Raw genomic sequence first — 15,249 nt, forward strand, 5'->3', positions numbered from 1 at the left:
TGAATGAGCCTTGGGAATGTTATGTTAAATGGAAAAAGTCAATCATAAAAAGACAAAAGCAGAAGGATTCCACTTATATGCGGTATCTAAAATAGTCAAACTCATAGAAGCAGACAGAATGATTGCTGCCGATGGGTGGGGAGAGGGGGGAAAGGGGGGCTGCTGTTCAACAGGTATAAATTCTTCTTAGCAATAATTAAAAACAAATATTTCTGTAAACAATGCAACTGAATGGATTTCAGATTTTAAAGTTAGAATCAAATAGTTTTTATAGACATATACATTTTCATCCTGTAGAAAGAATAAAGCTCAGTTCTTACTAGCTACAATATGTATCAGGCATCAGATGCTTTTACTAAAATAAATAGAGAATAGAAGCAACTAGGAAGGAACCCAGGAAACTTAGCCCTTGATTAATTCTATTAGTCACTCTCTAATCTGAGTTGGAAAGGAGGAATGGGAGTTAATAGAACAGAATCATCTGAAGGGTCCCTCTTGGAGTTCTATGCCACATATTACTGAGGAACAGAGCATCACCTCTTCAGGGAAAAAAAAAAAATTGAGGGCAGACCTGGTGATCATTAAGATTCCTGATTCAACTGAAAGAGACACTGAAATGCTACATGCAGTCCTTATTACCCTTAGCAGGTGAATCCTAAATTTAGGAAATCATGATAAGTAGCATATTAAAAGGTAATTTTCTGGGCGGATAAAACATTAAATGCTATTTTTTTTTTTATCACATCTTCACATCTTGCCTTTTTGCTCCAGTTCCTTTATTTTATTTTATTTTATTTTATTTTATTTTATTTTATTTTATTTTATTTTATTTATTGATTTTAGAGAGAGAGAAAGGGAGAAGAAGAGAAAGATAGAAACATTAATGAGAGGGAATATCGATTGGCTGCTTTCTGCATACCACTCACTGGAGATTTGGCCCACTACCTTGGCATGTGCCCTGACCAGGAATTGAATTGGCAACCTCTTGTTGCATGGGTTGACGCTCCACCACTGAGCCATGCCGGCCGGGCCTAAATGCTCTTTTTAAAATTTATTTTTGCTAAGAGAAGAAAATTTCACATAGAGAAGACCTGGAATTAATGTATTGACCAAATATAAACATTTATGCTGATGTGAACAAAAAAACCAATACATTAATGACTATCATTTACTGAATTTCTTCCTACTATGTTCCAGTTGGTGAGTTGGGGGTTAATATGCTAAATTTTACTGCAAATATTGTATATAAGGTGACATTGATTCTCAGGACGGCTCATATCTTGATTAAAGTCTTGCATCCAGTAGTTGGTATTTGGATTTTAACACTGAGTTATCTTATTCAGAAGTCTATAAAGATGTTTAATGAAAATTTTGGCTAAAAATTTATATACATTGAATACTCCTGCCACACAACTTCTAAATCGCGGGAAGTAAATTTTAAGCATGAAATGCCTCTCTTTGGCAAAGTAAAGATTCTTTTGTTAAGAAAATGGAATAACCTTTTGAAGTAGAGCTTACAAAATACTAAGTTTGTCAAAGGAGATGTGTTTATATACTACTACTTTCTAGTTTCTAAAAAAATTCACAGTATAAAAGCAAAATAAATGTAAATAATATTCATTTATTATTCAAGTATGCATATCTTTACTCTCATTGCTGAAGAAAATGACATAGGTATTTGAAATAGATACATGCGCAAAAGCAGTATTTGAATCACATGAAATGACTGCAAACTGAATCAGAACTAATTTTTTTACCTTTTGTTATTTCAGCACAGATGTCTGTACTCTTTCTTCAAACTTTGCCCAATCTAAATCTGATTCCGGTTCTATGAAAGTTACTGATCAGATTCCCTAATTACTTCATTCAATGATAACTTGCTTTAATAGGACCAACATTTTTATTTGTCTAATTCCCAGGGAATGAAGAAAAAAAAAAAATAGAATTTCAGCCACCAGCAAGCAGTAAGGAGGTGATTTGCTCACTTATTTATTAATTTCAATTTAAAATCATCTTTTCTGTCTCTTGTACAATTATGTCACTCTGGCAGCTACCAACTCTGCCTACATGTATGATGGAAATTATGTCACAGGACGTATCGTGAAGACAGTGAAGTTGAAAAGAGAAAGAAAATTGATACCTCTGATTTAAGAAGAGAAGGCCTCAGCAGTTGTTGTTGCTGCCAAAGGAAATTAAAATAGAAAAAAAAATTTAGAAAATAATTCAGATGGAAAAGGTAGATTATGACTGAAAAGAGAAAAAAAGGTGACAGCTTAAAACTGGTTACCCTGGTGTTATAATTCATTATTCATATGATAGCTACGAACAGCATTAAATAATAATCTGAGTATGTTGGAACTTAATAATTTAATTTATTTTTAATTTTATTATTATTTTAATTACCATTAAAGTTAACCTTAATACATAAAAAATCTAGAAATAATTTTCTTGGTTTGAGCTTCACTGTATTCTAAAAGCGGTCTGTCACACAATTCTTGATAAATTTATCCTCATTTTAAATTGCCTATTTTTCTCTCCAATCATATTAAATGTAATCAGGTTCATTAGGAAGAAGGGAAGAGCACACAAAATAATGATACAGTAGTGATATAGTCATCATCATATTTAAATCACGCTTTCCAATTTTTCTTTTTACCAAAATTGTGGATTGCCTACAGTCAAGCATCAAACATCTTTCCAGAAATTATTTTGTGATTAGAGAAATTGTCCTTCCTCAGATTTTGCAGGAATCACTTCCAACTGTCTGCCCATTTCACCCATACTAACTTAAAGAAAACACAGATACTATTGGCCCATGTCAAGACAATTTATACTTTAATCAGAAGGGAACAGGACGCAATTCAAATTTGGGGGGAAATAGTCATACAACACAAATCTTAAAATGAGCAGTGGGAAAGTGGGCAGAGGAGTTCTGAGAGATACTTCCACCAATGAACCAACTGTTTGAAATGGCCAATAGAACAACTATTTGACTAAACATTTAGACTTTCCATGATAGGGTTGTTAGTGAGTTGGTCTACGTATGGTACTCATTTTAAAGGGCGGGGAGTTTAAGTTAGAGGTATTTTGGTGTAACTTTTTAATTATTATAATTATTCCCCAAACCAGTTATTCTTAAAGTAATTCATCTTAATTTTCAAATAATTTAGAACTTACATATTCTAAACTATCAACTAATCAGGTCACATGCTTATTTCATTCTCTTAACTGAGAAACTGTATGTTAAACTGTACATACTAGGTTCTCTGTGACTTCATTGATGGCACCACTTATAGTGAGGCTAGCTACATACTGTTGACCAGAACGCCCAGTTATCTTCTCTGAAGACTGAGTCAAATGAATGCAGTAGAAAAAACAGAGCTTTCCTATAGTCTTATTTTTAATAGTCTTTAAGATCTCAAGCTTTAATGTGACAGAATGGAACCTTGGACTGGTAGAAAGAACAAAAGTCAAGTCATGCTACAGTTTCCAAACTAGGTTTATAGAAAAATATTTTGGGGAATCTCACAATAATGAGTAATAGGAATACAGAAGAAAATGTGTTCTTGAAAAGGTAAGAAGTTGATCTTTGTTCACCCATTGAATAACAGACTTAAAATCCCCAAACAAGCAACAAATTATAAAAAATAAAAATAAAAAGAAAACAGTATAGCATACTTATAAGTTTTGTTAAAATAGTACCCTAGTTTTGGGAAAAAATATAAATCAGTCCTTGATATAATATAACACCATAATGCCCTTACCTCAGATGCATAACCACTCCTGCAAGGCAGAAATGAAGACATCAATATTAAACATCTTGGCTTCTTAGGTTAAATAAAATTTTAAGTAGTGGTGTTTTAAAAAATCTACAAAAACTGAGAAGATAATTTTTACTAAAAAATTATCTCAGTAAGAAATATATTGTGTGGCAGCATCAAAACAGGAGGATCAACTTTGCTGTCTACATTATTAAGAACAATTATCACCCCAACCATATTCCATATAAACACCAAAACATACACAACATACTTTATATCTGTGGTGTAAAATAATACACTTTGACTCTATGATCAACTAGAATAAAAATATTCTATATCATCTCTGTCCTCGGTGCCTTCATAAATATAAGATACTCATTTGGGGCTAGATGTGTTCTATATAGGAAAAATGTATTGGTTCAGAATAAAAATATATATATATCTCTATAACTAGAATATATTCTCCAAGTGTTTGTAAGATTTTGTTTGGTTGGGTAAATTTATTTTAAAAGCAAGAATGCAAAATATTACTAGCTTTTAAGAGTTAATTTGACATGAAGCATCTACTATATTAGACATGAAGTGAAAAAGTTTGTTGAGATGTAAAAGACAAATATTCCATTTTACATAAAGATTTATAAAGTTCATGGACCACAAGTCAGTGAAACATTTTATTGTACTTGAGAGGGAAAATGTATAGAATGTTTTTAATGGTTAGTGCCACTAATTATAAATATTTTAATGTATTATTTATTAAAGAGTTGACCTAAAGCATTAAACCGGTGCTGTTGACCATGTCATGTGTAATTAATAAACAACTAACTTCAATAAAGATTTATTGTAAAAAGGTAAGATCATAACTTTCTAAAGCCCAACAAAACAATCTCTGTAGAAAAATAATAGCTACTTAATTCTATCAGTAATTTGTTATTTGTAATGGTTCTGTAGTGAGATTTACAGGGTACTTATGTGGTTCTGCCAGTATTTATGGTAATTGTAATTCTTCTAGAGCACTTAGAAGTTTAAATATTTTCAACTTTTACACAATTTGTATCTTTCAGTGATAAACAGAGAGAGCTCATATTTAGCTTTTAATCTCATATGCATAATATAAAATGTCTAATCAAAGCTGTACTGTATTTTCTAAAATATTTAAACTCTTTTCTTTAACAGTATTTTCCATAAATGTGGAACATAAAATACCAATAGATGAACACTATTTTTCCATTACTCTTTGTGTTGCATTTCATTTAGTTGTTGGTATTGTTTGTTTTCAAAGGCAAAAAGTGGCTTAGAAGAGACACAAACAGAATCAATATGTATAATTATCTATGTGCTTTCAATTTATATGACACTCTGTTGATTCCTATAAAACTAGTCATACAATATGGATATATATTTCTATGTAATTTATTATTTCACTTTATACTTTTTGTGTGTATTACAGCTTACTTTTTAAAATAAGGAAAATGTATAGTAATCTGTGTACTTTAATAAGGCATCAAATATAATTCTTTATGCATTAATTGAAACATAATAAATCAGCGGGGGAAAAAGGGTGTTTCTGTTTGTTTGTTTGTTTTAGAGCCTGGATATAAGTTTGTGGACACTTAGGTGTTGAGGAGAGGAAAAATATTTGGCTTGTGTACTCAAAGATAGTTAAAATAATAGGGCTCATGTAGAAGGTTTCTCTAATTGACTTTTAAGATGAAGATGAGAATCTCTATGTACAATGTGTCAAGAACAGACTAGATTAAATACAAAACATAAGTATGCATGTTTCATTTGAAAAGTATAAAATACTAATAATACATTTTAAGATTATATAACTATTATAAAAATATTATAGAAAAAGACAATGTAACATTTTGGTAAGGCTATAAGTATCTATATAAAATTGTTATTTAGATTCTTAAAATATGTCTTTGGTAATTGTTTAGAGATTTAATTATTAAGAAAATCTAAGAAATTATCAAAGAATTTTTTTCACATTTCCAAAAGTTGATACAAAGTAGCTTAAAAATACACACACGTTCACGTTATAGGCTTACACAATTGTGAATAATACCTTGTCAGAGTCCGCCATAAAGTACAAGTTCTCATGCATAAGATCAGCTGCCAACAAAAACTCCAACTGAAGTTTTTCAGTGAAAGAGAGAAAAAAATCATATTCAAGATCCCCAAGAAAGAAATTACTCTTGATTTGGATGAAAAGAATCTGATGCAGAGGAACTAATAAAAATAATTAAATTTACATATTGTTTTTGGTCTGATATCAATTAGGGACACCAGACCAAATACTTGAAGAAAAAAATTATATAAGAGCTGAACAAAACCGTTGAAATGAGGTATTGTTGGTCCCTGAACCTATATTATTTACAATGGTAATTATCAAGCAAGACTTTTGTCTATCTTTTGGAATTGTGCTTTTCTATGTGCAAACTTATATCTTCCTAAAATATTAAAATTGCAGAGTGAAACAAATGATTATACTTATATATTGAAAGTAGGGATTTCCAGTAAACAAAAGTAATCCATGTGTTTGATAGGAAAAGCAAAGTGATTACTTTCTGTCTTCCTTGAGAAGACAGAAAGGTAGTACATAGCTTAGCTGATGCCTTTAAGAATTTAACAAGTTCAATTCTAAGCTACAAGAACCACTACAACTACTGACATTTTTTTCTAGAGTACAAATTTTTGTTTTCTTTGCCTAAAAGAAAGAGTAAAAGCCTATATAAAACTGGTAATAGTTCACCAGATATTTCCTCTTTATTTCTATTTAAACTTTTTATACTTTATGTATATATTGTAGACTAAAGTTTAGCAATTTATCCATAGTAATTAAAAATAATTAGGGATGAAGCCAATAATGCCCTTTTCTAAAATGTTAATAAATAAGCATGTTTTATATTATTGATAAATTAATAAAAATATTTATAATTTTCATCAGTGCAATAGTAACTAAATTCATACTAGATACACATTTGTAGACATTTATTTAACCTTCTTTGATGAATCTGATGAGAAACAATTTCTTAAACAGGAGATAAATATTTTCTTTGAAGGAGACTTATAATAAAATTATAATTAATGAGATGATGTAATAATGTGGACAAGTAAAACTAAAGGGCACTTTAAACATCTGCAGAAACAATGAAATGTCTTACAAAAGTCAACAATGCAAGATTTATTTTCATTAAAAAGGAGAAAGAAATCACAATGAGAAATAAATAGATAAGACAGCAATTTTTAAAAAGTAAAAGGTTTATCAAATATATAAGCATACTAGTAAGAGAAAAGCAAGCCAGAGTAAAAGGATGTTCTCATAAGAAAATAGATGACTACATCTTATAGCACCTGGGTTTCATTTTGGAATACCATAATGCCTGTCATCTTCTATGTTTTAAGACAAATAACATTAAATTTGGTAGTATTTCTTCTTGCCAGATACAAAGTCTTCAAAGAAATAACAGAACCTATGATATGTTTTAGCTTATTTGTAATAGTCTGCTTTTCCCTGGAGCACTCATGTAAAACTATGTTGAAAAGTAAAAGTTACTGCATTAACATGATAAACACCCCATCATTTTAAATTAGATATCTAACTTTCATCCCCGTATATTCCCATTAGAAAAATAGATTGAAATTACTTACTTTTTAAATAAATGTAGACAAATAATGCTACTTCGTAGTTAAGAAAATTAAGGTAAATCTATATTATGAGTTAGTAATGATGAAGTTAATAATATTTTAAATTAAAAATGAGGAAAAAACAGTATTGCATTGAGTTTAGGGTAAAAGAATGGAATCTTCTTTAATGTTCAAATTTGCCTCCACTTGAAGACTATGGCCAACAAAAGAGTTGTTCAGATAAAATAGGAAAAGCAACGAACATTACAGTGAAGTAGATTGACTGTGAGATTGTTTGTCGAATTCCTCAACAATATTGTGCAAATTCTCCTGGTTTTGTTCAGATGTGATTTCCATATTTGTAATCTCTGAAGGGTAACTAATTTCGAGTTTTGGAACGTGTGTTGAGGGATAGTTTTTTTCTATTTGACTGTACATGTTAGCTACCGACTTTTCAAGTTCTGCTAAGTTTTTAACATGTTTGAGGATTCCTTTTGGTTCTCTTTGAGGATCTGCATTACACACTGTTGTTGATGTTGATAGTTGTACCTCAGAGGACTTTGTTTCCTTGGCTGGTGTCACATTGACAGTGCGTTTAATAGCTGGTATACAAACACACTTAGTGGACACACCCGATGTTGAAGGAGGTAGTGGAGAAGGAAAAGGAGGAGGAGGTGGAGGAAGAGAGGGATGTGAAAGTAGAAGAGGCAGAGGAGGAGAAGAAGGAGACGGGGGAATAGAAAGTGGAGGAAGAAGAGGAGGAGGAGAAGGAGGAGATGGAGGACAGGGAAGTGCAAAAGGAGTAAGAATAAGAGAAGGAGAAGGAGGGGGAGGAGGAGGAGGGGGAGGAGGAGGGGGAGGGGGAGGAGGGGGTGGAGAGAGTTTTGGTGGATGAGGAAGATTTTCAAAAATGTTCTTTCTGGATTCCATAGTCAACATACAAGTGGGGGTCTCTCTCCTAAAGAGTGGAGCATTTAAAATGCATGGCATTGAAGGAGAAAATTCCAAGGAACAGTCAGCAGGAGAAATGATGACATTAGGTTCTGAGTTGAGTTCCACAGTTCTTGAAACAGTTGGCAAAGTAGAGAATGTGGAATGAGACCAAGGAGAAGAAAATGAAGAGCCTGAAGATAGAGATTTCGACTGTTCTGTTCCTTGTATAATCAGTGATTCACCTTGCCTTAGTTCCTCTTTCTCTGTTAAAGTTGTATCTTCAGCTGTCAGCAAGGGATTACTGCTACCTCTTTTGTTTGGATAGGTTTCAGCGCTTTTGTTTTCAGCTGTATGCCTGTTGCTTTGCCATTGATTCAGATCTATGGTTTCAGGTCTAGTGGGAAGTTCCCACATTGGTCTCTTAGGTAAACAGATTGTCTGATTCCATATCCTTTGAATCTTTTCTCTTGGGCCCCTCAGAGATTTATTCTTGGCTTGTGTTCTAGATGAAACAGAGCCTACAGAATTTGTTCTTAGTGTAAAGTCCGAATGTATTGATCTTTGATCTATATTTTCCTTATAAAGGGTATTGTGGGTACTTAAGGCATCCTCATCAGATATCAATGTGAATTTTCTTGCAGACTTGGGCTGGTTGTTCTTTAGTGATCCTTCTACATAAGCCTGCTTGTGAGCCTCAATAGTATTGGAAGAAAAGGGCATCATAGCGTGCTGGTGTTTCTTGTCTTCTGAGACTGACTTATTTCCCCTGCTTTGTTGGAAATGGTAGAGAAGGAAAAGACTTGAAAGAAAAGAAGATAATGAAATGTAAGGAAACAGGTTGTGACATAGCTTTCATGAGAAAGATGTTTTTTTTTATGGTTTTCATTACTACTTCAAAATATAAAATGCCAAATAACACTAATCTACTGAAGCAAAACATTACTTTCATGTCCCTGTTCTCAAAAAGTAAGGGCAGAAAAGCTTGAGAGGTATGTGTAACATAAGAAATACCCATTTTTTCCCAAAATGTATTCATCTGTTCACTGATTTTTTTTTTCAATTTTGATACAGCAAAGTATCCATGACCACACATACCAGTTCTCTCATGTATCAATAATAATTCGCCAAATTGCAGACTAGCATTTTAGTTAATAGTTTCATAACCTTTGCCTTGGTTGAAAATGCTCTGAGCTGACTGTTTGGGAAAAGGATCCTTAGCTGTATCAGATTCATACCCCTCCAATGTCCTCTCAGTAATTCTGTCCTGGAGTAAAAGTTCTTCTTAACTGAGATAAGTCTTACAGGAGAATACAGAAAGGAGATTTTTGTTTTTCTTGTTTTTGTTTTTCTTCTTCTTCTATTCTCCAGGTTAAGAGAATTAAAATCCCCAAGCACACATGAGAGAATTTCTCTTGCAGAGTTCAAAAATCACAATTGAAAAATTAAATTTACAGCAGAATCTTGATAGGGATTATTTTCTTCTATTTCAAGTTCTGCTTAATTTGTTTCCCAATATTACATATTTTATAAATAAGAGAGGAACTGTTGGTATCTCTTTTGAACATGATCTGGATACAATTTTAGTCAATACTCATTTTACTGGAAAAAATTAAGTCAATAAAACATAATTTTGATATCATTGGAAGATTTTCCCATACATGGGTACTGAGTTATAGTGGCTATTCATCATAAATAAAATTGAATAGGTCAAAAGGCACAAATAAGTGCCCTTTGCCTTGGATTTTCATCCACATGGGGACCTTGTGCTCTAAAACTTCGAGTGACAGATTTATTTTTGTTATTGTTTACTATTTACCAATATAGAAGAAATAAATTAAAAGGAAAGTATTTTGAATGAAAATTAAATAGCCACACTGAAAAAGTTAAGATGACAGCTGAATTAATAAAATTATATATAAAGCCAAAGTTGTTATTGTGATATTCTCTAAAGATACAAACTGCAAGACAGATTTCTCCAGTTAGCCTTAGGACATCAGGATCACCCGAGAAATTTGCAAGTGCAGACAATGCAGATTAAACAGACAGAAAACACTTTTCTTAATCTTAAAATGTCATTTAAAAAACAATGGGTTTGACATTATATAGCAGTTGTTTTTGTGTAGATCTGTTCTTGGTTTAATTGTTCTTGGAAACAATGATGTATATAATGATAGCAGATTACTTTTGATTGAAAGATATAGATAGATATAGATATAGATATAGATATAGATATAGATATAGATATCTATAAATAGTTTTAACAAATTAAAAGCAAGGAGAATTTTGAAACTCCTTTTGGTAGGCACAGGTACTATGAGGGGAAATACTTCTTTAAACACTTGTGATGTCAAGATATCAAAAGGTAAGGTGTGGAAGACATAACTTTCTATTTAAAAGTAAATGACTCTACAGTAAAGATGAAGATTAGTGTTTATAGACTAAAACAGTACTTAATCTATTCTATCACATCCTTTTTTAATGCCGTTGAATGAGAATAATATTTACTTACTTATGCCTATGTATCCACAGGTAAGAAAGAGAAAACATGTGACAGAAAAGAAAAGTTTTAACTATAGTTAATTTGAGATGATTATGAAAATACTAACAGGAACTAGCTTTAAGCACTTAATAAACATATCCAAAAAAAGAAAATGCATGCTTTTATATTTTCTTTGTATTTACTCATTAAAATAATATGTAATGTTTTAGATAAAATCGCATAGCATAGCATTTACTTGGTTGTCTTATTGCATACAATTACATATAGCGATCTATTTTGTATACATAGGTAAAATTGACCTCTATTAAACATGAATGATTTTAACCCTAAAACAATTTAAATGAGATTCTAAGAACTGCTTCTATGTTTTGTCTGAAAAATTGGTCCACACTGATTTATAAAAAAATATAGACTTTTTTGGAAGAAAGTAAGTATGCAAATATTATAATAACTATACAGAGTAGTTATTGAATCTATATGAAATTATTTTAAAATTGACCTTGGATAGTTTTCTTTTAAAAACATTTGCCTATGATCTGTCACTCATTTTTCTAGTAACTTATAATTAGAATCCCTGTGAAAAGTTTAAAATAGATAAGTTAAATATTTGTTAAAGATAATTAAATTGTACAACTTAAAATACTTCAATAAATACATATTAGAATTGAAAAATCCTCTACTAGGTTTGTAACAGTTTTTCAAATAAAAATAGTCCTTAAGTGTTGCTATTTGAAATTATCACCATTAAACTATATTGATTCCAGATGACCTTATTGTATACCTGCTTTTGTTAAATAAAAATTAATAGATATTCCTTACTAATTTCATATAAAACCCACTTAACTTTATACCTAAATCTTTTTTAGTTTCTAAACATTTTTGCTAGAGAAAGGTGGTTAACATAATCAAAAATAATCAAATCATATTGGCTCAATTCGTACATTCACCAATAACTTAAAATGAGACCATCATTTTCAACTTATGAAAAAAATTATTAAAAAATATTTAAGGCATAAATCCTGTATTATATTATTATTTTAGAAATAGAATGGCAAGCATTAAGTTGTTTTAAATTTAATTTTAGCATTAAAATATACATTAATACAGTTTTAACATTTTAAAAACTATTCTTAACATAATCTTGTATAATCACATTTATATAGAAAATAATATTGATTCATATGTTTAAAACCAGTTTTCCCAATAAAAGGTGCATTTAATAATTTTCGAGGCTTGCTGTATTTCTGTTAGTAAATTAAAAATATACCAGTAGAATATGTTTAAGAACCTCAATTCCAACCAATTCCAGTTAATAAAAGATATTTTGGGTTTAATTTAGTTATATTCAAAATTTTATAATATCCTTAGTTGTTCTGCATTTCAGGTCCAGATATGGTAACTCTTGAATTTTTAGACTATAGTCAAGTTAAAAATCTCCAAAGGAATCGGTTTTGAGTGTGCATCATCATAGAAACAGCTGTATAGTCTTTTAACAATAATTTAAAAGTCTCTTTCAGAAATAATGATTAAATATTGCTTAGAGATTCCAATAGTATAGGAGAAGTATTAAGTTATCATATCAGTCTCTTTTTAGAGGAATATGATAAAAATATTCTCTAAGTGATATGGTATTTAATATTTAATTATTTTAATTCAGATTTTAATTATTCTATTTTATGACATTGTACAACAGTATGTTAGAAAAGTCTATGACTTTAGACCGTAGAATTGTTTTATGTCACCAAGCTGGAGTTGGCTTTTGATACCAAATCAGAAATTACTATATTATGATTGTGCTGTATTCTCATTTTCTATGAGGAGCAACTTTTTTTTCAGAATCTATCATATTTAGAGACTAAATATAATATTAAGCTCTTCATCTAAAAATTTCTCCTCACATTGAATACGTCTTTCTCATTAAATAACATTTCTGGTTATTACTCTTTAGTTAAACTTCTCGTAGGCTCTTATCTTAACAATTTTCTGTTTCAAAAAAAAATCTAAGCCAATGGGTGGCAAATTTCATTTTGCACAGCAAGTTGAAATTAAATACTCACCACACAGCAGCCATCAAAACCCATTCACTTCTAAAGACCCCTGAAAGGTCTACTTACATTGTGCTGTCCCCAAGTTCTTCATAGAGATGAGCCCCTGGAGGTGGCGGGGGTGGGGGTGCGGCCACTGGCGCAGGGGCAGGAGCTGCTGCTGGTTTAGGAGGGGGCATCGCAGCTTGGAGTCGAGCGGTCTTGGTGCATTCAGCTTGCCGTCTTTAGTAAAGTAAGCAGGGTTTTGTAAAACTATTTTAGACATCATATGCTGGTCTATAGGCTACCTTTTAATCATAATGTACAATTATCAGAGAAACTAACAATTAAAAAAAAAAAAACTTTCACACAAGTATTTGAATGCATAAACTGATATAATTGCAAAAATATCCCCATGGAATATTTATGAAGACTCCCTCATAATACTTTAAGATATTTACTCCTTGAACAACAGGTAGAATTTATTTAAAATGTTTGCAGAATTAAATGATAATATTAAAGGGAGACGGCAAAATATTTATAAGAATGTGATTGACCATTGGTAGTTGTTGAAAGGATGTCTTTCATAATATGAGGCAGATAGAAGGTACATAATTTTCTTTTATTATTCATCTTTCATCTATTTAAATAAGAGTAATTTTATTTAAAATAATTTGAAATATGTTTGACATTAGTTTACACAGACTGTATTGGTATGTATATTGAGGAGGGAGAGTTGATTAGTTCTTATTTCCTTTGGATACCTAGGAAAGCCTGTCATTTTTGTATTAGAACAAGGTTGTTCTCTTTTACTGTCCTGGACACTGATTACTAAATCCTTCCTCAAAACCAGGATCTCAAAGGGTAGAAGCTATCAAAGCAAACTGTCTTTTCACATTCCCTCCACCTATATATACCCTGTGTGTAAAACCAGCTCAATTCTATATATACAAACCATAATGGAATTTGAACTAAAAATCATACACTTACTGCAAATAAAAGCAGACAAATAAAAATTGGTCTGGGCAGGTTGACTACTCTAACAGTTATCTGGGGTTTCTCTCTTTATATTACATAAAATCATAAGCAAAATATTAGTTATTATACTTACACTTTAAACCTGTTTTGGAAAGCAATGAGTAGGAAAAAAAGAGAGAAAGCTACATTAAAAATATCGCATTCACAATACTTTAATATTTGATCTATTCTAAATTATGAATAATTTACCAGTCAGAACTGACACAGATTTAATGACATCGAGAAACTATTTCAATTCAGAAAGTGAAAATGGTGAGCACTTTATTATTATTGTCGCAGTCATATAAGCTGCTAAAACATTCATTATAAGAAAACAAAGAAATGAACTAAATGAATAAGAAAAAATATATTAAAATATGGGTATGTGAATTTCAACTTTGATAGAGAAATGGAATATTAAAAATGATCTGATCTTTTTAATCGGCTTCTTGGTTTACTGTGCTTGAAGAATATTAAAGGAAGAGAGAGAGCTGAGGAGTGAGGTCAGAGGAGTGACAGCCTGAGAGATCCCATTCGTCTCTCCCCTTGAAGTTTCCACAACTTGAACAGCTATAATTCAATAAAGGATTCCCTGCTCAATGCACAAACACTTCTGGGAGATCCATGCCTTGAAACATTTAGAGGTGGGCAAGTGGGAGTAAACTGGGGAGGCCAGAAGAGAGAAGAGCTCAAAGGAGCCATGGATGCAGTCCTGCGGCATGGAGCTCACTGCAGGGCTCAGCCCAGAAAAGGAAAGAATCAGGTTGTGGCTGGCACTCTCTTCAGCCAGGAGGAGCAAAGAGATTTAGTGAGCATGCCTGCAAGAGTGGACAGTTTTAGCTGCAGCTGAGCCCAGTGACCTGGGCAGGAAGGAAGAACAAAGGTGTGCCCACATTGTCTAACAACTGGCATTTCAAACAGAGAAACAAAGCCACAGCCACCTTCTATTAACCTCCTGGAGCTTGCCTCACCTCACCCTTTGTGTGGGTTTGCAAAGACTATTATCTGTTAACCCGAGAATTGGTACTACAGAAACACTTTTTCCCTGAGTAAAGGGTGCACTCTGCAACTAAATCCAAGATCCAGTAGAGGCACAGGGGAATGTCACAGAGGTCCTCTGGTTGCCACTGCTAGGAGGGCAAAGCAACAAAGAAGAAGCTGGGTTCCCTTAGCTTACCCCACCCTGCACACCATGGCTGTACTGCCAGTGGCATCTGGCTGCAGAGGACATCAGTGGAATTTTACAGATTTAGAGCCATATCACCAACTGCTCCTTGCTCCCGCAGGGTTGATCCCCTGGGACCTGAGAGACTGGATCCCAGGGGAGGTGCCCACCTTCCCAGGGAGCACAGACCATTTTTCTCCATGCAGCAGAGATCTGAAA

General features: G+C 32.2%; 1 protein-coding gene across 2 annotated transcripts in view; it reads right to left on the bottom strand.

Annotated features, from left to right (window-relative positions):
• PCDH15 (protocadherin related 15) overlaps positions 1-15,249 on the bottom strand; it is a 737,327-nt gene that overhangs the window by 8,390 nt on the left and 713,688 nt on the right. The window contains exons 30-33 of one of the 2 annotated variants that reach the window (XM_036264710.1): positions 13,960-13,968; positions 12,939-13,091; positions 10,834-10,839; positions 7,494-9,123 (exon numbers count right to left, since the gene is read on the bottom strand). In XM_036264710.1, the coding sequence (XP_036120603.1) occupies positions 7,656-9,123; positions 10,834-10,839; positions 12,939-13,091; positions 13,960-13,968 (1,636 nt within the window). In that variant the 3' untranslated portion in view covers positions 7,494-7,655. Of the gene's footprint in view, positions 1-7,493; positions 9,124-10,833; positions 10,840-12,938; positions 13,092-13,959; positions 13,969-15,249 lie in introns of those variants that run through there. The other variant, XM_036264711.1, reaches the window with a different exon arrangement.

Source organism: Molossus molossus, unplaced genomic scaffold, assembly GCF_014108415.1.
Source record: "Molossus molossus isolate mMolMol1 unplaced genomic scaffold, mMolMol1.p scaffold_m16_p_17, whole genome shotgun sequence".
In the NCBI taxonomy this organism is placed as follows: Eukaryota; Metazoa; Chordata; class Mammalia; order Chiroptera; family Molossidae; genus Molossus; species Molossus molossus.